The sequence below is a fragment of the Podarcis raffonei genome, chromosome 2 (genome assembly GCF_027172205.1).
Source record: "Podarcis raffonei isolate rPodRaf1 chromosome 2, rPodRaf1.pri, whole genome shotgun sequence".
Classification (NCBI taxonomy): Eukaryota; Metazoa; Chordata; class Lepidosauria; order Squamata; family Lacertidae; genus Podarcis; species Podarcis raffonei.
In genome coordinates, this window is record NC_070603.1 from 116,798,155 (window position 1) to 116,822,056 (window position 23,902).

Below are 23,902 nucleotides of genomic sequence, written 5' to 3' on the forward strand. Positions count from 1 at the left end.
TTTCTCTGAGCATAGCACGGTCTGACCTTGGGGTGAATTTGCTGGGACATCCACTCCTGGGAAGGTTGGCAACTGTCTGGAATGTTTTCCACTTCTGAATAATCTTTCTGATTGTAGAATGATGGACTTTAAATTGTTTGGAGATGGCCTTATAACCCTTCCCAGTTTCGTGGGCAGCAACAATTGCTTCTCGAAGAGCATTGCTGAGGTCTTTCCTCCTTGGCATTGCGGTAAAACACAAATGCGTGCATTCACAGTTTCCCCCGCACTTGGTGCACAGATATGACTTCTCTCTCGTATGGGTCCCCTCATGGGCCAAAAGACTCGAGCTCTGGCTCAAACTCTTCCCACACTCTGTGCATGTGTACGGCTTCTCTCCCGTGTGCACCCTCTCATGCACCAAAAGACCCGACCTCCGGTGGAAGTTCTTCCTGCAGTCCAGGCAGGTGAATGGTTTCTTGCCAGTGTGGGGCCTCTCATGCGTCATGGGGGCTAAGCTCTGGCTGAAGGTGGGACTTCCAGCTAAAGCTTTTCCTGCACTTTATGCAGTCGTTGGGCTTGTCTCCCTGGTCATAAGGAGGAACAGGTATGTCCTTCTGTTTTCCATGCCCATCTGAGTCGTGGCGACTTCCAGATGTTTCTACCATCTCATAGATGTCCCAGTTGTCTCCTCCAAGGGGTGGTCCGTCTGCCTCAGATTCTTCCAGGCTGAGCTGGTCCTCGTTCTTCTTCTCACTCAGCTTTCCATTACCTGCTGAAAGAAGCAGAAAACCTTGAAGTGATGAATCCAACCCTTGAGCTTTGTGGTGCTGCAGCTAATGAACCCTTCAGCCATGGAATTAACGAAGGTCCCCAAAGAACAGAGCTTGGGGTCACCTTGAAGACTAACTAATTTATTATGACATAAAGCCAAGAACAACTAACATGCCTCCCTCTGGATGTTGTTGAACTCCAGTAACCATCAGCCCCAGTCAACATGGTCAATAGCCTGGGAAGCTGAGAACTGAAGCCCAGCAAAAACTGGAGAACCACAAGTTCTGTCCAACCCCTAGACTAGAGCCCAGCAGCACATGCATGGAAGCATCAGCGCAGCACAAAAAGCAGAACTCGCATTAGGAATCTTTCAGAGAGAGATCAAAAAATAAAGCTGCCAATAGCACAATGTAATTATGGTGTAACTACAATTGAAATGCTGTGTATGGTTCCTGTTGCTGCACCTAAATTTTTTTTTCATAGAGTCTTGAACAGCCCTATGCCTTCCCTCATGGTGAGGAAAACCTAATAAAAGTTACTGAAAAATAATAAAGCATTGCTGATCATACGAAAATAAAAAGAATGTAACATTAGCTTGTCCAGTTCATGCAGGTTAGCAGATTTCAAGTGTTCTCGGTGCAGTATGCACAGCCCCTGATAAGAGCATCCCTGAACATGTGCAGATTGCTTCTCTCTATATCAAGAATTCCTAAGGGAGGAGTGGGGAACCTTAGGAACCAAGAATTAAATGTGGCTGTCCAGGCCTCTCTATCCAGCCTTGGGAAGTCTCCCACTCTTCTCTGTCCCCACCCCACCAAGGTTTTTACATTGCTGAATGCATCGCTCTACTTGTCTGGTGCAGAGTTAAGAAAAGAATTATCTGCCCCCTGCAGAGTTGGAATGTAGTCTACTACAGAAGATGTAAGGGTTAATTTCACTGATCTGCCCACTTTTGCCTGTGGCCTCGCCTAGAGATACCGTATTTTTCACTTCATAAGACGCACTTTTTCCCTCCTAAAAAGTAAGGGGAAATGTGTGTGTGTCTTATGGAGCAAATGTAGGCAGGAGGCAGGCTGGAAAAGCCCCTAAGCTCCGCGTGGCTCTTGCGAGCTTTTCCCCAAGGAGGGAGAAGGGACTGACGCGGCCAGTCAGTCCCTTCTCCCTCCTCGGGGAAAAGCCCGCAGGAGCCGTGCGCTCTTTAAAGGGTGCGCGGCTCCTGCGGGCTTTTCTACGAGGTGGGGGAATTGCCCTTCTCCCTCCTGGGGAAAAGCCTGCAAGCGCTGAGCAGAGCCTGGGATGCATACAGACTCAGCTTAGCGCTCCCTTTAAAAAAAATTTTTTTCTTGCATTCCCCTTCTAAAAACTAGGTGCGTCTTATGGTCAGGTGCGTCTTATGGGGCGAAAAATATGGTGTCTCATGAGAGAATGTGGCCCTTGAGCTGAAAAACTTCTCCGCTCCTGTCCTAAGTGGGCATAGTGGAACATCTAGGTAATCTAAAGCTCCATCACCTCTCGTTTTAAAAATTAAGTGCCTGGGGAAAATAAATCCTTACCGAGTGAGACCATGTCCTCATCTTTCTCCTACTTTCAAGTTCTGCTCCTGCTCAGTGTCTGAGGGAGGCAGCTTGGTATCAGAAAGGTTTGTGGTCACTGCCTGCAGTTAAACATTAAGAATCATGAGTCAGAAAGGAGCAGAAAGGCTTAGAAACAGAAAGGTGTGGGGTGTGTATTTTAAAGACAACCTTTTGTAATAAAGAATCGTGACCCAAAAAGACACACTTCTCCCACCTAATGCTATCACGGTATGAATTGAAATACAAAACTGAAAAGCATAATGGGCCATATTTTTCAATGGAGACTAACATGGCTGCTACTCATAGGTAAATGGAACCTCTAGCTTCAGAGGCAGTACACGACCAGACGTTTTTATTCTGCGTTCAAGATTATTTGCGCTCATTATGCTACCAGGGAAGTCACACACAAACCCACTTTCAATACAGTACAGTTGTACCTTGGTTCTCGAACACCTTGGTACCTGTACGTTTTGGCTCCCAAACACTGAAAACCTAGAAGTGTTCTGGTTTTCGAATGTTCTTGGGAACCTGAATGTCCGACGCGGCTTCTGCAGTTTCCGATTGAGTGCAGGAAGCGCCTGCAACCAATCGGAAACCGCGCCTTAGTTTTCAACCATTTTCAGAAGTCAAACAGAGTTCTGGAATGGATTATATTTAAGAACCAAGGTACAACTGTACTGCAAAAGCTTTGGGGCTTGCATGCTTCTTCACCTGAGCTCCCCATCTTTCATTCTCCTGCTGCCTCAGCAGGAAATCCTTCACCAGGGTCACGACCTGAGCACAGCTCTCTGGGCATCGAACCCGAACCAAATTCTCCATTTCCCAGAGAAAAAGCACTGCAGCCTCACTCAAAAAGTTTCTGAAATAAGCAGGTGGATTTGTTCCATTAAAATTTTCCCAAATAAAGGGGAAATTTGTCAAATTTTGTCAAAAGGTTACGGGGCAGCACCATAAAAAACATGAATGAAATTCAAACAACATATAAGTACAACGACAAAGGCTAGTGTTTTCATGGGAACTTAGGTTTTGTTGTACCTGCTGTGCAGCACTTTGATATTTTATGTGTGTGGACCATTTACAAACATCTTAAACAAATCAGTACAAATGTATGTATAGACCAGAGTCTGGATAGCTATAGCCCTCCAGATGTTGCCAAACTACAACTCCCATAATCCCTGGCTTTGCTGGCTGACCGGCACTGATCTGGAGGAGGGCCCCAGGCTATCCACAGTCATAACCAGAGCAAGCTGCTGGTAGAAGTATGGGAGCAATGTCCTGCAAAATAGGTTGACCACTGTACATGCAAGGATGCTAAATCTATGAAGAACACACAATACACAGATATTTTTAAAGTGACACTTTAAAGATATACAGTATATGTATTCATGGTTGATTTCTTAACTTGGGGTGGTATCCCACAGTTATTTCTACTGAGAGCTGACCTACTGAAATTAACTGACATGACTCATTTTGGCCCGTTAATTTTGATAAGAATAATTTAGTCGGCCACACGACAATTTGTTTCGATTTCTGAGAGTCAGACTGACATTCCATAATGATTTATTTATTTCCATCCAAAACATATCCTGAGATTGGGCTTCATTCTGTTTCAGAGCTGGGGATCTAGTCCCCTTCTCCCCCCTCGGTTTGCATTCTGGTGGGTGGCAGGCAGGCAGGCAGGCAGGCGGGGAAGGAGATCAGGGTGCTGTTAGCAGTTTTCCCCTTCGCACTGCCGGGTCTTCGCTTCTCCTGTGTCATTTCAGATTCCTCCTCTGCAGGGAGAGCTTCTCCTTTTCCCCAACCGCCCCCTTCCTCCTCCATCTCCATCAACGCACCTCTTTTCTCTCTCTCTTTCCCTGCACCAGCCAGCCGACGCCTTGGTGATGCAACCTCCTTTTCAAGAAATCTCTGCAGCCCAAACTGCCCAGAGGCTAGCAATATTTATAAATATATCTATTTTTAAAACCCCACGAAGGGGAGAAAGCCCCACAAACCACCGAGTTTCCTGTCAGCTACAGGAAAAGGCGATGGGTAGCTTTCTTCCCAGATGTCCAGGCCTCTCTGTAAAAATGCAGCTCAGCTGATCTAACCCTTGGGATCTCATTCTCGGGGAAAGAGGGCATTGCCCAGGGCGGGTTACAGCGATAGAAAATGCAATTATAAACACACATTAACCATTACAACGACAAATTACATACAAAAACAGGGAAGTACCGTATATAAATCCACGCTTGCAACACTCCCAGCCTGCCACACCCCCATTTCCTCCAGAAATGGGACAGTCCTGTTAAAATAACTATTACGGGCACGTGCAGAGAGCACTTCTTATCTCAATGCACACCAGGAAAAATGTTTTCACAGCGCAGCGTTGCACCGGCGGCCGCCTTCTCCCTTTCGCATCTCCGCAGGGTGTCATTCCTCAAAGGGTTAAGGAAACGGCAACCGGTTGCCTAGACAAGACCCGGAAGCGTAAGAATGCTCCGCGCTTCCTGTTCCTGCGCGTCTCGATGGTCCGGGCTTGGGCATCGGAATTGGAGATTAGCCGAGGTTGCCCGCAAAGGTGAGTTGGGAGATGGCGGAGGGGAGAGCGAGAAGTTAATGGAGACGCTTCCTTTGGGCTCTTTGCCTGTTTCTGCTCAGGGTCTGCCCTACAAGCAGCGCTCCCGGGGGCCTTCGGCTGAGAAAAGCTGGGAAAGGCTCAGAAAAGGGCAGCCAGGATGGATCGAAGGGGGTTGGAGCAGTTTCCCCAGTGATGAAAGGGCGAAGCATTTAGGGGGCGGAGGGAGTAAATGGAGAGTCGGGAAAGGGGTGCATCAAATTAGGCACGGCGTTTGGGGGGAAGTGGCTCGAGAGACGTTTTACTCCGCTTTTCATGAAACCAAACTCGGGGCCAAGCAGTGAAGCTGAGCGGTGAGAGATGCAGGACAGACAAAAGGAAGGACTTCTCCATGCAGCATGTAATTGAACTATGGGGTTCACTGCCGCAAGAAATAGTGACGGGCACCGAGTTATTATTATTATTAATAATAATAGAATTTATATACCACCCTATACCCAGGGGGCTCAGGGCGGTTCGCAGAATAAAATCAAGATATAAAACCACAAAATACCTAATAAAAAATAAAAACAGCAACCCATTACCCCCCCCAAAAAGCCCTACATTTTAAAAGGGCATAGGATGTAAATCGGATCGACCAAATGCCTGGTTAAAGAGGATGGATTTAAAAGAGGATTTGGAAAATTCAATCATCAACACTAAGGACACGGATGACTCTGTTTCAGAGCACTCATAGGTGCTCTGAAAGCACCTATGAAGGGCGTGGACAGGGTTGAAGAAGTATGCAACTTGGAGGGAGGGTGTGGCCTGGGGGAGAGACCCAAGGGCCAGACAGGAGGGTATTTGGCCCTCAGGCCTGAGGCTTCCCACCCCTGCTATAGACAATACTGAGCTAGATGGGCCATCCATGGCTTCTGATGTCCTGTCATTTCAGAACCATTCCAGCTTTTGTGTGGCTCTTCTGTGAAATGTCACCGATGAGCCTGTCACCAATGATTATGCAAATACTCCCATTAAACAATTAGAAAATGATTCTGTTCTGAGATGCTGATGTTTGCTCATACCCTGTCCTTCCTTGCTAATACACAAAGGGAAGTGTGCAGCTGCGGGAGGGAGAGTCCCAGGCTCATGATATACCAGACTGATAAAATTCATTCTGAAAGGGGAGCTGGTTACAAGGGAAGTGGGAAAGTTACTGATGAGAGGAGTGAGGTTAACCTCCATGAACGCAGGACAGAATTGTGAGAGGTTCTGTAACTACAAAGAGACAAAACACATGGCTTATAATAGTTTATGTCTTTTAGATACCTTGGATATATGGACTGCCTCTGTTAATCTATGTGTTTAGATTAGGACTGATGGACTATTTTTATCATCGGTGTCAGCAACGGTTCATTATCCTTTTCTTTCTTTTTGGTATACTTGCAAAACAAAATGCTGGAAAAAAAAAGAAAAGAAACACAAGCCTTGATACATATGGCTGCTATTCTTGCATCATTGACCTGTTGCGGAACACACATACAAACCTCAACTGTAGAGGGACCCTTAGTTTGTATAATTAAAGAGACTTAAAGCACAATCTTGTCCTAGTGCAATAAAAAAAAGAGAAGGAGATTTATAGTGGTTAGGGAAATGAGGAAAATGCACTGAATAGTGTGGAATGAACAAATGATTAACAGGGAGATGTATAAAAAACACTACACAAGCAAATCAGAGAGAATGCTTGCTGTCATATTACCACCCCACAAACAAATTGGGATGAATGCTCAGTAAATAGGTGGTCTGGAGGAGACTTATCTTAGGATGCCAAGATTTTGCTTTAAGCATACAAAATCTTTCACTCATACAGTCATACCTCTGGTTAAATGTGCTTCAGGTTGAGCGTTTTCAGGTTACGCTCCACGGCAACCCTGAAGTAATGGAGCGCGTTACTTCCAGGTTTCGCTGCTCGCGCATGCGCAGACGCTCAAAATGATGTCACGCGCGGAAGCGGTGACCCGTGCAGATGCTGGTTGCGTTCACTTCAGGATGTGAATGGGGCTCCGGAACGGATCCCGTTCGCAAACAGAGGTACCACTGTATTTCAATTTTATTTTATTTTTCCTCAGACGCTGCTGCCAGGAGTAAAAATGGAGGAGCAGGACCTGCCAGGACCCAATCCAGCAAAGAGATCAGAAATGAGAGGAAAAGGCTCCCGTGCTGTCCAAACTGGGACTGCCAGGGAGTTTCCAGCTGAGACAACCCCGGGAATAATTAAGCATGAGCTAAACAAGGGGCCCCACCAGAAAACTCCACAGCAGGGGTTCCTGAAGTCCAAATGGTCTATGCGTTCAAGATCAAAACCCTCGCGGCTCTTTCAGTCCCGGCCGAGGTTGGGTGATGCTAATGACTTTCAGGCCTCCTTCAAGGCTGTCATTGACACCAGCCGGTGGCCAACAGGAGAGAGTGCGTCCCGTCGAGAAGCCCGTGGGGCCCATCAAAGGCTGGATCCTTTTGTGAAAGTGAAGGAGGAGATTCTGGATGAGGAAACTCTCAGCTTGGAGATTCGATGTCTTCGCTTCCGGCATTTCGGCTACCAGGAGACCGAAGGGCCCCGAGAGGCCTTGAGACAACTCCGGGAGCTTTGCCGCCAGTGGCTGATGCCTGAGAGGCACACCAAGGAGCAGATCCTGGAGTTGGTGACCTTGGAGCAGTTCCTGACCGTCCTGCCCCTGGAGATGCAGTGCTGGGTCCGGGAATGGGGCCCAGAGACCTGTACCCAAGCGGTGGACCTTGCAGAAGATTTCTTGCTGAAGCCTCGAGAGGCTGAGAGGCCAGAGGAAAAGGTGAACAGAGCTTGTGCGAATTGACCTAGGAGTCGTGACAGCTTGGGTCGTCTATGAGTGTGGAAAAGTTGGTCTGGAAATGTGTCTTGGCAAACACAGTTCAATAACACAGACTGTGTCCAGAGAGAAAAGTCTTGATAACACTTTACTAAGTATACTGAACAAAATGGTGTATAATTTGAGGAGAAAGGAAACAGAGGTTTTGTGTTTCAGTTTGGGCCTTGTACAGAGTGCCGGGAGACATTCAGTCAAACATATAGAGGTAAAACTCCCTTGGAACTGCACAGCCAACCAGAGCATGTGCTATCTCACTAAAGATAATGCCACTGCCTGGTTGCTAAGTAATAACTCCACCTGTCCCCCTCTTGGCTAGTTGACTTTAATGCTAATCAAATTAACCCTAAATTACAAACAACCCCAGCAAGCATGACCAAAAGCCAGGGATGACAGGAGTCTGGAAGACGAAAGGTTCCTCATACCTGATACTACTTTTCAGTCATTCCATTCCTATCTGCTCCAAATTCCATTTTATGTGGAGGAAAATATTTTATGTTATTTAAGCCATTCACTATCAATAGATCTTGAAGCAGTTTACATTGAATTGGTTTACATGTTAAAGAATCCAAGAACATAAGTACAGTATAGAATAAAACACTTTCAACAATTTAAGATGAAGAAAATCCAACTACACATAGGTCCCGCTTTCCGAACACAATGTGCTTCCCAGGAAATCATCCTTTAGGCGAACGTTCGCATAATGAGCTGACAATTTTCATTATTTCTTATGGGAGCATTTTTAATGTGTCTTCCCACCATACTTTCTTCCTAAAATGGCTGCAGCCAACCAGCAAAAGAGGGGCAAAGGAAAAACTGGTTTGTCTGCTGCTCCCTGATTAGTCTGATTTCTTTCGCCATGGTTTCTACTCCAGCAAAAGTACAAACAAGCAGGGAAGTGGGCAAACTCCATCTGTTCACATATCTGAATCAGCCAAGTGTGCAGCGAAGCTTGGGTATAACTCTCTGTGTAAAGAGAAGTGATTTTTTGCATAATGAGCTGGTGGATGGTGGGTAGGGTTGCCATATTTCAAACTGAAAATCCAGACGGAAAAGCTGTTGAGTTTTTTGGGCAAAATGACATTTTTGAGCTATGCCAATATGGATTGCCATATGTCCGGATTTCCCCAGACATTTTCCCGATTTCCACTCGGACACTGCTGCTGACTGCAGTATCCTGGTTATGTCAGGGAAAATCCAGTTGTATGGCAATGCTAATAGTGCAGCCTGAATATACATAAACAGTACAGTGCAATATCTGTATACACAGCAATAATCGTATCAGTGTTTAATTATATATATTTTTAAGTGTGTGTGTGTATGGACCACCTCTCCCCACATGATCCAACTTAGACTCTGCTTTCATAATCCAAGGCCTGTGTCTATGTGCCCACTCAGAGAGGGAGATGTGGAGAGTGTCAGCATGAGACTGGGTCTTCTTAGTGGTGGCTCAGTGCTTATGTAACACTCTCCCCGGCTACACATGTCTGGCAATATCACTATATTTCTTTAGGTGCAGGCAAAAATGTTTCTCTTCAGCCAAGCCTTTTTATAATCTGTAGCCTCCCGCAGTGGGAGTGATTTTTTCGCTTTTACAGTGGAACCTCTGGTTACGAACGGGATTCATTCCGGAGGCCTGGCCGTATCTCAAAATCTTTGTAACTGGAGGATTGCTTCTATGCATGCGGCGCCACAGAGCACTTCTGCAAAACCCACTTCCGGGTTTGCCGCTTTTGCAACCCAAGGATTATGTTACCCGAAGGGTAACCTGAGGGTCCACTGTACTGATTTAGTTTTATGTAGGTGACGTATGTGCTACTTCTGGTAAGTCACTTTGAGTTCCTTTTTGTAAAAGTGGCTAATGAGTTTTTAAAGTGACTAATAAAACAAATAATACAGATTTAACATCTACAGTTCTAAATCTTTTGTTCTTCTTCGGTTTCAGATATGGGGGCCTTTCACAAATGTGGCCATTCATTCGCCCGCGTCAGAGGAGGATTCCTTAGACACTGCTGAAATGCAGATTTGCACAGAGGTCAAGGAGGAAGCAGATGAGATCGACTTGCTGGGTCAAGATTTAGGTTTGAGTCCTTTGACTATGAAGCTTCTTAGCTGGTGCTGCTGGGGATTGAACGTGGGGTCATCTGCATTCAGGGCAGATGCTCTACCGTTGAGTTAGGACCTTTTCCATTCTAAATCATGGTATTCAGAATCTTCTGTCTCATTTCTTGATTATCTTATTTATTTCTACAGATGACAGGCACGAACTGGAAGATGCAGAAGGGATCTTTGAAGAGGAAACAGTTGAGCAAGTATTTGTGGCTGGAGTATCCCCGGAAAGAGCCAAGGGAGATTTATTCCAGGATCCTGAAGTCGACAAGAGACCTGGAAGCCAGGAGGGGCAAGAAAATCGCCGGGACAAGCACCCGAGGAAGGCAGCAAAACCATCTGGGCAACGCGAGGAAGGCAACAGGGGCTTGAACCAGAATACCTTCCAGCATGGAATCCGCCAGATCTTTGATCTCCTGGAGAATCAGAAGCAGCAGGTGAGGGAGAGGCCGTACAAATGCACGTACTGCAGGGAGAGTTTCCAGAACAAATCCCACCTGTCGATTCATGAGAGGACCCACACCGGAGAGAAACCGTACGAATGCCTGAACTGCGGGAGGTCGTTCTCCCAGCACTCGAACCTCCTGAGGCACGAGAGGACCCACACGGGGGAGAAGCCCTACAAGTGCGCCGACTGTGACAAAAGCTTCAACCAGAAGGCCACCCTTGTCATCCACCAGAGGACCCACACGGGAGAGAAGCCATACCAGTGCTCAGAGTGCGGCAAGAGCTTCAGCACCAGCTCCCAGCTCATCACCCACAAGCGGATCCATTCGGGAGAGAAGCCGTACCAGTGCTCTGACTGCGGCCAGAGCTTCAGCCGAAGGCCGCACCTCGTGGTGCACGAGAGGACCCACACCGGAGAGAAGCCCTACAAATGCACCGACTGCGGGGAGAGCTTCAGAAATAGCTCGGTCTTCAACGTTCACAAAAGGACCCACACGGGAGAGAAACCCTACAAGTGCTCCTACTGCGGGCAGAGCTTAAGCCGGAGGACCAACCTCATTAAACATGAGAGAATCCACACGGGAGAAAAGCCCTTCAAGTGCCCAGAATGCGACCTCAGCTTCCGGTCCAGCACCTTGCTGAAAGCTCATAAGAGGACCCACACAGGGGAAAAACCGTACAAATGCCTGGAGTGCGAGAAAAGGTTCTGCGGTCTCACGGGTCTTCGTAAACATAAGAAAGTCCACACCGAGAAACAGCCATAAGGGTGGGCCTGAGGATATAAGCAGGGCTGTGATGAAGTGAAAGGGGTTCAAATCACAGGCGCTGGCCTTAACTGGCCTGGGAGCTGTGCATCTTAAGACCACCACCTTCTGTTACATGCCCTGCTCACACTCTTCAACATCTAAGGCCCCACTCTATGTACCGCTGCCAAACAAAGCTCAGCGGACCTCTGTTAAGAGCAGAGCCTTTTTTGCAGCTGCACCACAGTGCAGAATGCCCCTGCCTCAAGAGGTTCTGCCAAGCCCGGACACTGTGCTCATTGAATCCCAGGTCAAAAATTGAGGTTGGTGTGGCACTGCCCCATTCATCTCGATTGAGTGGCCTCTGCTGGTCAAGAAGGAAGCAATATGTGGTTGTTTCGATTGCATGATCCTTAGTTTTAGGCTAAGTAGGGCATGGGAACTAGAGGGTTAAGCCAAAGGCCTCGTAGAAAAGGTGGGATTTGAGGGTGGCTGTTGATCCATTCCTCCCTGTAGCTCAATTTTTTATTGTTAGGGGTGGCTGTTTGTGTGTGTCTCCTGGGAAGGGATTTGGGTCATTTTACCAGCTCCTGTCTTGTATCATTAGACCAGCTCCTCTGATGAATTTTTGCATTTATTAGTTGCTTTATATTGTCTTTAACCTTTATTTGTAAGCCACTTTGAATAATCATTGATAAACAGGAATTTGAGTTACTGCTTTGTTGTGTGTGTATCTGTGTATGTATCATAATCAGAGAGGTAAAATTTCTGGAAATTTTGAGAGAAAAATGTTTTCCCCCCAGAAAAAATAGAAATTTTGGGGAAATGGGGGAAAAGTTCAGTGTGGAGTAGTTTTACAAATTGTGTGAAACGCAGTGTATATAAAAATATTATGCTTGCAATAAAACAGGTAACCACCCCCCCTTTCCCTCAAAAGCAACAAAAAAAGGAAGAAACCATCAACATAAAAAACAATCAGATTTGCCCCTTAGCACCAACGGCAAATAAAGTTAAGGTCCACCTCAATATTTAAGCGCCATAGAAGATCTACCCTTTGAGTGGTGCTTTAAAAAGAAACAGAAGACACAACATATAAATGCAGTTTATTCTCTCATTTTACTATTTCATTTTACTATTATCAATTTACTGACCAGACTATAGGTAAACATTATGCTGTGATGGTGGAGAACATTAATAGGAATCATTTAAGGGTTACAAAAGAGAAACTAATTTGTCAGACAAACTTACCCTCTTACCTGTCCATTAAGACCTGAGAGGAGGACAGAAACTATCACATCCTGTATATACTAACCATTACTCAACTGTAGGAGGTCTAAGGTACACAAGTAAACTAAACTGGAGGCTTTTCCCCCTAGTGGCACAAATGCATATTTCTCCTGCTTGAGAGCTGCATTGAGAAGTACAGTGGTAGCTCGGGTTAAGAACTTAATTCGTTCTGGAGGTCTTTTCTTAACCTGAAACTGTTCTTAACCTGAAGCACCACTTTAGCTAATGGGGCCTCCTGCTGCTGTTGCTGTGCTGCTGCTGCACGATTTCTGTTCTCATCCTGAAGCAAAGTTCTTAACCTGAAGCACTATTTCTGGGTTAGCGGAGTCTGTAACCTGAAGCGTATGTAACCTGACGTGTATGTAATCCGAGGTACCACTGTACTTGAATTCTATTCCAGGATTTGCTTGTCTTCAGCTGAGAGAAGTTGCAATTATTTAAGACTTTACAAAAAGTCTCAGAAAACTTTCATTAAGGTCTTCATGTTATATAGTTTGAATACCATGTCATAGATAAATTACCGTATTTTTCGCCCTATAGGACGCACTTTTCCCCCTCCAAAAATGAAGGGGAAATGTGTGTGCGTCCTATGGGGCGAATGCAGGCTTTTGCTGAAGCCTGGAGAGCGAGAGGGGTCGGTGCGCACCCCCAGCTCAGCGCCCCCCCAGGCTTCGGGCTTTGCGCAGCTCTCCCACGGCTTGTGGAGAGCTGCCTGCTTTGGGGGCTGGGGTCGGGGGAAGCGCAGGCTGGGGGGGAAATAATTTTTTTTCTTTATTCCCCCCCCAAAAAAAAAACTAGGTGCGCCCTATGGGCCAAAAAATATGGTATTTGTCATTGGAAAAGAACATATTCCACACACTTCCCCCCCATTTGGGGGGGGCGGCTTCAGGGGGGGGAATCTATCCCGTCCGTCACCCCATTTTTCTGGTTTTTCCCCAGGACTTTCCATCTCTAATTGTAAAATATTGGATGCAGGAGGAGAAAATCAGGGTATTGAAAGCGGAAACTAATTTTAGACTTAATGGTCTGACAGGGCTCTTTAGGGTATTACATCACTTTCTTTGTAATGTGGTAAGTGGGGCACAGCTCAGCTTTCTAAGGGCTTTTGCACGAGGTTAAAACATAAGAGTAGAAGGCCTCCAGCTTCCTAAACTGTCTCTCCTTTGAACTGCACTGACCCCTCTTTCCTTGGAAGTAGAATGGTATTCTCAGGTTGCAGTTAAAGGCCCATGCCAAACTAGGACACATTCACAAAGATTAATGTCTGTCCTTGTACACAAACTCCATCTGCCAGGCTTGCTGCCTTGGGAGGCCCTCCTCATTCTGCTGAGTGGCGGCCCTGGACATCTGCCCATAATCTCGCCCCGAAGGCACCACAGAGCGAAGGGATGGGAGCAAGAAGAGAGATGGGCAGAAGACTCAGGCTGCTAACACACCATTGAATCTTGGAAAGTAGTTTAAAGGTGCTGGGAATTGTAGTTCTGTGGGGAGTGGAACTACAGTTCCCAGGATTTGGGGAGGCTTTGAATACATGAGGTGTCTGCAGTCTAAGGCTGCTTCCAGACACCCTGTTTATTGAGCATTTATTCTGATTTGTTTGCCGGCAGGTAAGATGATGTGTCAGAGCAAGGGTTACCCCACACTTTGCAGTGCGTTGGGGGAAACTCATCATTTTCCTTATTGCAAAAAGTCCAACTTTTTTTGGGGGGTGGGCTTGTTGCACAAGACTCCCCCAAACCACTTTTGGGAGGGGAGTGCCAGAGACTCTGTTCACAGACTGGTGTGCAAGTATAAATATAGCAATCCTGAAAAAGAATGCCTACACTAAAAAAAAAGTACTTAAAAGTGTGTAAAAGCCAGTGAATACATACAAAAAGCCTAGCAATCCTGTGAAATTTGAAATTTTGGCAGTTTTGTTTGTGGCAGAACCTTGGTGAACTTGATCTCTGTGTTAGGAGGCACCCACCCTGTAAATTTAAAGCAGTCATGGCTTTCCCCTTCTGCAATCTTGGAGACTGCCCCCCCACCCCCCGTGCTGGGAATTACGGCTCTGTTGAGGGGTCTTCTAGCAACTGTCAGCACCATTAGCAAGCAACATTCCAGGTTTTTGTGGGTGAAGCCATGGCTGTTAGAAGTGCTTTAAATGTGTACTGTGGAAGTGACCTTCCTCTTTAATGTGCCACAACCTCCTTTGACTGAAATGCAAAATGCATTCAGCACCATTTTGCATGTAGGCAGTTGGTTGGGATGGAGCGGGACACACAAGCGGAAGAGGAAGGAAAGCTAGCAAAGCATTTTTAAAGAAAATTGTTCAAAGGTATTTCCTCAAAATATGGGCACTGATTTACGAGGGCCAGGAATTAGGGAAACAAGGACTTCCATACCTTATTTCATGCATCTGATGAAGTGGGCTTGAATCTGTGAAACCATAAAGGTAAAGGGACTCTGCTAGGTTGGCAGGAGCAGGGACCAAGTAACAGGAGCTCACCCCGTCACAACAAATTTGTTAGGGCCCCTCTAGCATGGTGGTGGGGTTTCTGCAAATGTGCTTTTGCAAAATGTCACTGGTACAATGATAGTGCATTTGGTGGCTGATTTATACTGAACATCATTCCACTTTCTTATGCTATCACATTATTGCTGCCAGAAGAGGCACTCCTGCACTATTCTAGCACAACGAAAGCAGGCCATTAAAAAACACAACCAGAATGTTTGTGGTATGAAAAGTTAGAAGAATTCAGCAGGAAGCTATGGTACATGCAGTACTTTTTTTTCTTTAAAAAAATAGGTTTAGGGTACTCTCATTTTCTGCTCATATTGAAATACTGTCCCTCAATGAGGCCAAACTTTAGGGGTATGCGTACCCCCAGCAAAAAAAGCACTGGGTACATGCACAGATTGGAAACGAAGCAGTGTGTCTACCCCAAAACGTTTGCACGTGTAAACAGTATTGAAACAACCCTGACAGCATCATGAGCACAAATGCACAAGGAAAAGGACATCTGGAGGGGGCCATACATCTTAAGGACATGACTACTCCCAAAGAATCCTGGGAACTGTAGTCCAGCCCTCAGAGCTAGAATTCCCAGCACCCTTAACAAACTACGGTTCCCAAGGTTCTTTTAAAGTGTTACAATACTTCCTTGTGGTTAAATAACACAGCAGCAGCTAACCCGCCTGAAAACAGTCTTCTTCTAGGGGTGAAGAAGACATGGGTTCCAGATAGATGCAACTTTCGGAAACCAGGATTTCTGCCCCCCACCCTCTGCTTAACGCCCTCAGCTATTTGCATTCTGTGCAGGATCTTTCCGCCCATTCATCCCTCTCGTGTTACAGGGGCTTCAAGGGGTTAATGTCACAGAGCTGTGACTCCTAGACAGGGCCAGAAAAAGGGAATTCATTTGAAGCTGCAAATGCATTCTTCTTCCTGCCCCCCCCTTCTGCTAGCTGGCTGGGAATAAGAAACAGCCTTTTGCATGCATTTTTTTTAAAAAAATTATAATATATTGATTGCATTTTGGAGTACAGATTGCCACAGCTGCAGCATAACTGGAGAAGTGAGTTAAGAAGCGAGGGGTTTTGGGGGGGGGGAGGGGGGATCTCCAATGGAAAAGAGGGAGCCAATTGGGGAACAGGCAGCAGCAGGAAATTTGGGGGAGAGGTAGTGGGCTTCCCCACCTTCCCATTTTGCAGAAATGCAAATAGACTAGAGAAGCCATCCCTCTTTATTCCGCCTTTGCAGCTGATTCACCACCGCAACCACCACCTTGTCCAAACTAGGAGCAGTGGAAGAAAATATTTGTTTTTTAGAGGGCCATTGAATGGGCGGCGGAGTGTGTGGTGGTGGAGAGAAGGCAAGAGTCCTTTTAGGGTCTCTGTGCGTGTAGCTCAGCGGTTGGAGAGCAGAAGGCAATGGGGCGTTTCCTTTAAACAAGCCAAACCATTGTCCTGCCTGTAACTTGGCTAGTTTGCAAAGGCACCATGCCTTTGAATTACAGGACTTCCTCCAAAGAATCATTGGAACAGTAGTTTTAGATGCTGGGAATTGTAGGCCTGCAAGGGTAAACTATAGTTCCCGGGAAACTTTGGCATGAGGGAGCTGTGTGCTTTAAATGTATGTATGGTGTTTAAAGCCTCAGGGATGGGGAAGTAGTAGTTTGCTGGGTGTTGCTGGACTTAACTCCCATCATCATCTCTGACCTTTAGTTTGCCTTTCTGATTTGTCCGCAAGAACATGTGAAGCACACTTTTGTGGCAACTAAACCTTTGGGTTTATGAGCTGAGTTTGCACCTCTGACTGGCCATGAAGTTCTCTGGGTATCCTGAGGCCATCCATTTTCCCGCCCCCTCTCTTTCTCACCTTACCCCATCTTGTAGCGTGGTTGCGAGAATAAAGCCAAGGGAGCCCCAAGCACTTCAGACCGCAGCTATTTGACAAAGAAAAAAATCCCTGCACTTAGAAAGCTAATATGTCAGCGAGAAGGCAAGGCTAGACCGCTTATCCCTGATGCACTAGCTTTCTGTGTGCAGGGATGTGCTTATTTGTTCTTGTATGAGTGAGCATTCCCTGATGTGAGGCCTCGCCCACAGTCTCAAGAGGCACACTCCAGACATAGAACCATACTAAACTCTGGGGATAAGTAGATCAGTACATCTTTATGATTAGCTCAATGCTACTTTGAAGGAGAGATGTAGTAGAGGTGGGCTGCATTCAGCTTTAGGGCTGCATTCCTTTCTGTGCTACCTTATGAGTGTCAAATTTTACCTTTACACAGTACACTAATTTCTAAGTAAACTCACATTCCCATCTCCAGCCTCATTGAGGCCTGGGGTTCCTCTCCCCTGCTATTATAGGTACACTACAGCGGTCCGCTGTAATTGTTCGGGGATATTGTTTTTCTCAACATTGCACTGCCCCACTTCATTTTAACACTGGATTTCTTTTCCAGAGCTGCTGCCAAGATTTCAACATGGAGGAACAAGACCTTGCAGGGCCCAAGCAAGCTGGGAGGAGATTGGATGAGGTAGGAAGAGCCTGTGATGTCCAAGGGGAGAGCACCACCAAGTCTGTGGCTCAGGCACCACTGCAAGGCGTTAAGCAGGAACTAGAAGAGGGGTTGCTGCAACAAGGCTGGGGAGCCCAGTGGTCAGAGTTCCTGGGCGTGCCACAGCCCTCTCATTCAACATGGACAAACTTACGCCCCTGGTCAGGGCCTGGCGCCAAAGAAATCCCAGCCTCCAGAGCAGCTGAGGCTTGCCGCTGGCCTAGCCAGGAATTCGCAACCCAAACCGCGGCAGGTCCTGGTGATGAAACCCGCGAGGCCTACGAAAGCCTGGACTTTGCTGTGAAAGTGAAGGAAGAGGTCCTGGACGGGGAGGCCCTCAGCTCCGAGACACTGCACCAGCGGTTCAGGCAGTTCTGCTACCAGGAGGCCGAGGGGCCGCGAGAGGCCTTCAACCAGCTCTGGGAGCTTTGCCGCCAGTGGCTGAGGCCGGAGAGACACACCAAGGAGCAGATCCTGGAGCTGGTGATCCTGGAGCAGTTCCTGACCATCCTGCCTCTGGCGATGCAGAGCTGGGTCCGGGAGAGCGGCCCAGAGACCTGTTCCGAAGCGGTGGCCCTGGCAGAGGACTTCTTAATGAGGCAGCCAGAGGCGGAGGGATGCCCACCAAGCACTCCTGCCAAAAGAGCCAGGGAGAGGGAGAGCTCCAGGCTGCCTTGGAATGTCTGTGTTGGGCTGCTTTTTCCCTGGGGTTGGGGGTGGGTTGGAAATGTGATCTAGAAGGGCTCATGTCAACCCACAGCCCAGAGGCCGCAAACCTTTTGTGGGGGCCAGCGGGCATATTCGGAAATTCGAGAAAGCGTCGTGGGCACCAGTCACAAAATGGCTGCCGCTGGGTGCATAGCATAACAAAATGGCTTCCGTTTGGGGTTATAGTGTAATACAGAATGGTTCCCACATCTAAAAGAGCAGAAAAAGTGATGGGGCCCTCCCAAAATGTGGGCATGCCAACCCTTAAGCCACTTGCACCAGTGGATAATCAGCCAGAAGCTCTTTACACCTCTCCTCTGTTCAGAATGAAAGGGAGAGGATGTCCACTTTTTGCGTCCAGTAAAGTATGGACATGTGTAAGGGGCTCTATTTGGTATTGTGAGAGGCCAAGGCGGTACAAATCCTGCCTCTCTGTGATAGACCGGGGCTTGGGGTGCAGTTGCTGTTTTCTGGATCCAGCACTGCTTGGGTAGTGATGGGTAGAGAAAACTCACTTCACTGGGATCTCTGGTCCCTCCCCCCCCCCCCCGATCAGATTCTCTTTGCATCTTAAAACTGTTCTCACATTTCCGTTCCAGATTTCAGAGCCTCTGGAAGACATGGCTGATAACATCACAGTGTTGGCACAGGATATGTCGGACCTGGCGAAGCTGCATTTTGCCTCAGATGCCAAGCAAAGGAGCGATCGGGAGGCCATCTTGCTGGGTAAGTGCTTAAGCCTGAAGCAGATGCTGTTAGAATAATAGAATCATAGAATCTTCAAGTTTGAAGAGACCCCCAAGGGTCTTCTAGTCCACCCCCCGGCAACGCAGGAATCTCAGCTAAAACATCCATGATAGATGGCCATCCAGCCTCTGTTTAAAAACCTCCAAGGAAGGAGAGCCCACCACCTCTCATGGGAATCTGTTCCACTGCCGTTTTCCCGAACCTTTAGTCAGAATCTCCTTTCTTGCAACTTGAGGCCACTGGTTCGAGTCCTACCCTCCAGAGCAGGAGAAAACAAGCATCCTCCCTCTTCCATGCGACAGCCCTTAAGATATTTGAAGATGGCTATCATATCTCCTCTCAGTCTCCTCTTTTCATACCCAGCTCCTTCAAGTGCTCCTCATAAGGCTTAATTTCCAGACCCTTCACTGCCCTCCTCTGCACGCGTTCTGGCTTGTCAACAACCTTCTTAAATTGTTGTCAGAAAGACGTCTTGTGCACTAAGGGCAAAGCCCTTCTCCCAGGCGTGGATCTTGTTGTAGTCAAAATGGCATAACTCAGGCTCAGGGCAGGTGGATTGGCTGGCAGGTACACCAAGGTTTGCAAAGTTTGCGGTGGGCGGGGAGAGAGAAAAGGACTCTAAACAGGGCAAGAGGGGAAACAACTCAGTGAGGACTGAGCATGCTCAGTGAGTACGTAAGGAAGGCTGGCAGACTGCTGGGCAGGGTGAGACAAAGAAAAAACATGGAGAGGGAGAATGGAATGGCATAGGAGTCCACACGCTGGACAATGGTCCATCTAGAGAGCCAGTGTGGTGTAGTGGTTAAGAGCGATAGACTCGTATTCTGGGGAACCGGGTTCGCATCTCCGCTCCTCCACATGCAGCTGCTGGGTGACCTTGGGCTAGTCACACTTCTTGAAGTCTCTCAGCCCCACTCACCTCACAGAGTATTTGTTGTTGGGGAGGAAGGGAAAGGAGAATGTTAGTCGCTTTGAGACTCCTTCAGGTAGTGATAAAGCGGGATATCAAATCCAAACTCTTCTTCTAGTTCAGTGGCTATGGGAATGCTGATTTGTTTACCTGCCCTTCACTATAAGGTTGCAGAGCAGGTCACAACAATGGAAAACGCAACATAAACAGCAATTTAAAACAAATTATTGCCACAAGATAGGGGCAGACTGAGAAGTCTGGAATCCAGAACAAGGAGCGTCTTTATTTATTTATTTACAGTGTAGTCCTGTGCAGGTATACTCAAAGGTAAGCACCACTGAGCTCAATGGGGCTTACTCCCACATACAACCTTGGTGTGTGATAGTCATATCAACAGCATTTCCTACAGAAAGCTTACATAAAAGTAAAACATTGCAAACTGTAATGATCAAGAAGAGGTTTTAAAAAACAGAACACCAGTTTAAAAGCTAAGGATTAAAGCAGCTCCAGTCAGCAGCAAGAGGAAAAACAGTGGCAAACAAGGATGACCTACCTGACAGGGCGGTTGTAAAAATAACAACAAAATATACAATTTTTTTGAACATTCTAAACTACTAAGTACTATTATTTTACTGACATTGCGTACCCAGGCACAGCAGGATTGTGTACATCGTTCTCCCTCTTCCTCTCCCCCACTTCAAAAAATAATCATAACTACCTTGTTAGGTAGATCAGACTGAAAATAAATGACTGGCTCAAAGTCTCCCCTTGAGCTTCATGATGGTTTGAACTTAGATCTCCCCAGTCCAGGTCTGACACCCTTAAGAACTATACCATATTGGCTTTCTGATACAGCCTTCCTCAACCAGGTGCCCTCCATATATTTTGGACTATGGCTCCCATCAGCCCTCCCCCCCAGCACAGTTGCTGATGGGAGTTGTAGTCCTAAAACATCTGGAGCATAGCTGGTTGTTGCAGGCCGTTTCATTATGATGCACTGTGACTCATGAGACTCCCTTTATTCTGCCAGGCGAGGATCAAATGGAGACAAAAGAGGGAGATCCACAACCTGTGGAACTCAATGAGACATTGTTGGGAAGAGCCAAAGGGGATTTCCCCCCGTTTCATGTTGAGGGAGAGGCAGCGCCTGAGTGTCAGCCAGAACCAAGAAGTCTCCAGGGAAACCATGCCGGGAAGGAAGCAGAGAAGGCCTTGCTCTGTGAAGGAGGTAATGGAAACTCGCACGAAAGCACAGCTAACAAAGGGATGCTCAGGAGCAAAAAGAAGTGCACCGAGTGCGGAAATCTCTGCGAGGTCTTTGACCTCCCCACGAACCAGAAATCACAAACGGAGGAAGAGTTTTACATCTGCCCTCGGTGTGGGAAGACCTTCAAGAATGGCGTATCCCTTGCTCCACACCAGGGGACCTCCGTAGCCGTAGCAAAACCCTACCCGTGCTCGGAGTGCGGCAAGAGCTTTGGCACCAAGGCTGCCCTCCTGAAGCACAAGGGGACGCACACGGGAGAGAAGCCCTACGTGTGCTCCGAGTGCGGGAAATGCTTCACCACCAGCTCCAACCTGATCTACCACAACATCGTCCACACGGGGGAGAAGCCGCACAAGTGCTCCGAGTGCGGGAAGAGCTTCCACTGGAAGTCGTCCCTCATCACGCACGAGAGGACCCACACGGGCGAGAAGCCGTACGAGTGCCCCGAGTGCGGGAAGAGCTTCGGCAACAGCTCCCAGCTCCTGCGGCACAAGAGGGTGCACACGGGCGAGAAGCCGTACCACTGCTCGGAGTGCGGCCGGAGCTTCAACCAGATCGCCTCGCTCATCGCGCACAAGAGGATCCACACGGGAGAGAAACCTTACGAGTGCTCGGAGTGCGGGAAAGGCTTCGGCACCAGGACGAACCTGATGATGCACAAGCGGGTGCACACGGGGGAGCGGCCGTACAAGTGCTCCTACTGCGGGCAGAGCTTCAGCCAGAGGACGCACCTCATCATCCACGAGAGGACCCACACGGGCGAGAAGCCCTACACATGCTCCGACTGCGGGAAGAGCTTCAACGCGAAAGCGCCCCTCATCACGCACAAGAGGACCCACACGGGCGAGAACCTCTACCAGTGCTTCCAGTGTGGGAAGAGCTTCAGCACCAGCTCCAACCTCCTGAACCACAACATCATCCACACGGGGGAGAAGCCCCACAAGTGCTCGGACTGCGGCAAGTGCTTCAACCGGAAGTCGTCCCTCATTACGCACCAGAGGACCCACACCGGGGAGAAGCCCTATGCGTGCTTTGAGTGTGGGAAGTGCTTCATTTCGAGCTCGGACCTCACGAAGCATAAAAAAGTCCACAGGGGGAAGCGCTCGGCCATCGCGGAAAGCGTCGTGTATAGCCCGGCGCTTGCCGAATCCGGTAGCGTTCAACCGGGAGGGCAGCCTTGCTAGGCCCAAACAAAGGGGAGATGCTGTCAGGCCTGTGTCCTTTTCAATACCAGTCTGCCTCAGTCACGTATAACAGTGAGAGCCAAAGGTTCTGGTTTTAATGTGCTAAAATAATAAAATAATAACGGATTTCTGAGGCCGGGAGGAACCCCGTGTAGAAGCTCTCGTCAGGTTCCCCATCCCTGCACCAGAGGAAAAGATGCAAGTTTCTGAAGAGGATCACAGCTTCACTTGATGTTTCCTTATTTTCATGACTCACTAGAATAGATAACGTACATTCTGGGCTATCGGAAATGTGACATTTGGCACCTGAAATATGCGTTCATGGTTGGTGCCTAAAAATAATAATAAAAACGTGATAGGCCCCAAACCCTTGTGCATCATTTAGCGCCAATATTGTCGCAGCTCTGTGGATTTATATTATCCAGGGGGTGGCATGGGGAGAGCTGTTTCAGTGTGACAGAATGGGACACTTCAGAATTTGTCATGTTTTTAATACAGTGGTACCTCAGGTTAAGTACTTAATTCGTTCTGGAGGTCTGTACTTAACCTGAAACTGTTCTTAACCTGAAGCACCACTTTAGCTAATGGGGCCTCCTGCTGCTGCCGCGCCGCTGGAGCACAATTTCTGTTCTCATCCTGAAGCAAAGTTCTTAACCTGAAGCAATATTTCTGGATTAGCGGAGTCTGTAACCTGAAGCGTATGTAACCCGAGGTACCACTGTATAGCTATTTTATACATATATTTCTGTTCTTTCTTTTTTACCTGTTCTAAGCTAGTAGGCTGGGATTAGCTAGGAGGGCCATGTCTGTGTATTAGCTGTAGATTTCTAAGTTATATTGTTTGTTTTCCTTTATGGAAATGGAACATTTCAGCTTGTCCACTTCCACACACTGTCTTTGAGTTCATTGGGGTGCTGCCATTCGTCAGTTAGTATTATGGGTGTGCCTCCTTTATGGATTTGTGCACACAATGCATTTAAGGTCGGGGTGCCTTTTTCTCTTTAAGGCACACTGTTAATTCCACATTTCTTTTTCACTCCTTTTGTAGCTTCTACTTTATTATGTCCCCTGAAGTCTTGACGACTCATCTGACCACAGCTTCAGTTTTGTGATGTGCTTATTGTGAGATGTTTGGTCAGTTCTGGAGTTTCCAGATTCCTTATTCAAACAAATATTCATTGTGAGAAATCTGTAAATAAATAATAAGTTTGAAAATTGTGTGTTAAAAAAAAGAAATCTTTAAAATGTCTGCATGTAGGAAATAAGTATGCCTAAGGGAAAATATATTCTCCCTGAAATGCTAGTTTTCTCTTAAGTTTTTTTCCAGGGAGGGCAGTGCTACATCTGAAGCAGGACACCCCTGAGACGGTTTGACTCTGGGCAAGTTCATATTTTTAATTTATACTTCATAAAATTTATATGCTGCTTGATTTTAAGAAAAAAAAACCCTCAAAGCAGTTTACAAAAAGAATACAGTAAAAGAATATTATAACAAGAATTTATAATAAAATTATAAATAAAAACAGCTTTTTAAGCCATTCAAAGAATAATTAAAATCAAAGCTAAACTAATAATAATAATAATAATAATAATAATAATAATAATAATAATAATATATTTATACCCCACCCATCTGGCTGGGTTTCCCCAGCCACTCTTGGCGGCTCCTAACAGAATATTAATATTAAAAAG

The 23,902-nt window shown here is 47.0% G+C and overlaps 1 protein-coding gene and 1 long non-coding RNA gene across 4 annotated transcripts; one reads left to right on the top strand and one right to left on the bottom strand.

Annotated features, from left to right (window-relative positions):
* Nucleotides 1-4,740, bottom strand: LOC128409180 (uncharacterized). 3 transcript variants are annotated; one of them, XR_008329188.1, is made up of 3 exons: nt 4,542-4,740; nt 2,307-2,407; nt 1-754 (listed from the first exon to the last, which is right to left on the bottom strand). It is a non-coding gene; the product is annotated as an uncharacterized LOC128409180 (long non-coding RNA). The 3 variants fall into 3 exon arrangements; XR_008329187.1 differs by having other exon boundaries at nt 4,526-4,740; XR_008329186.1 differs by having other exon boundaries at nt 4,344-4,739.
* A 490-nt stretch (nt 4,741-5,230) lies between these two features.
* LOC128408782 (uncharacterized) lies at nt 5,231-23,425 on the top strand. The gene is made up of 8 exons (XM_053378804.1): nt 5,231-5,284; nt 6,993-7,709; nt 9,709-9,844; nt 10,017-11,080; nt 15,850-15,906; nt 17,299-18,075; nt 18,702-18,828; nt 20,790-23,425. The coding sequence occupies exons 1-8, from the start codon at nt 5,276-5,278 to the stop codon at nt 22,208-22,210; spliced, it is 4,308 nt and encodes a 1,435-aa protein (XP_053234779.1). The 5' UTR covers nt 5,231-5,275; the 3' UTR covers nt 22,211-23,425.
* Nucleotides 23,426-23,902: the final 477 nt, after the last annotated feature.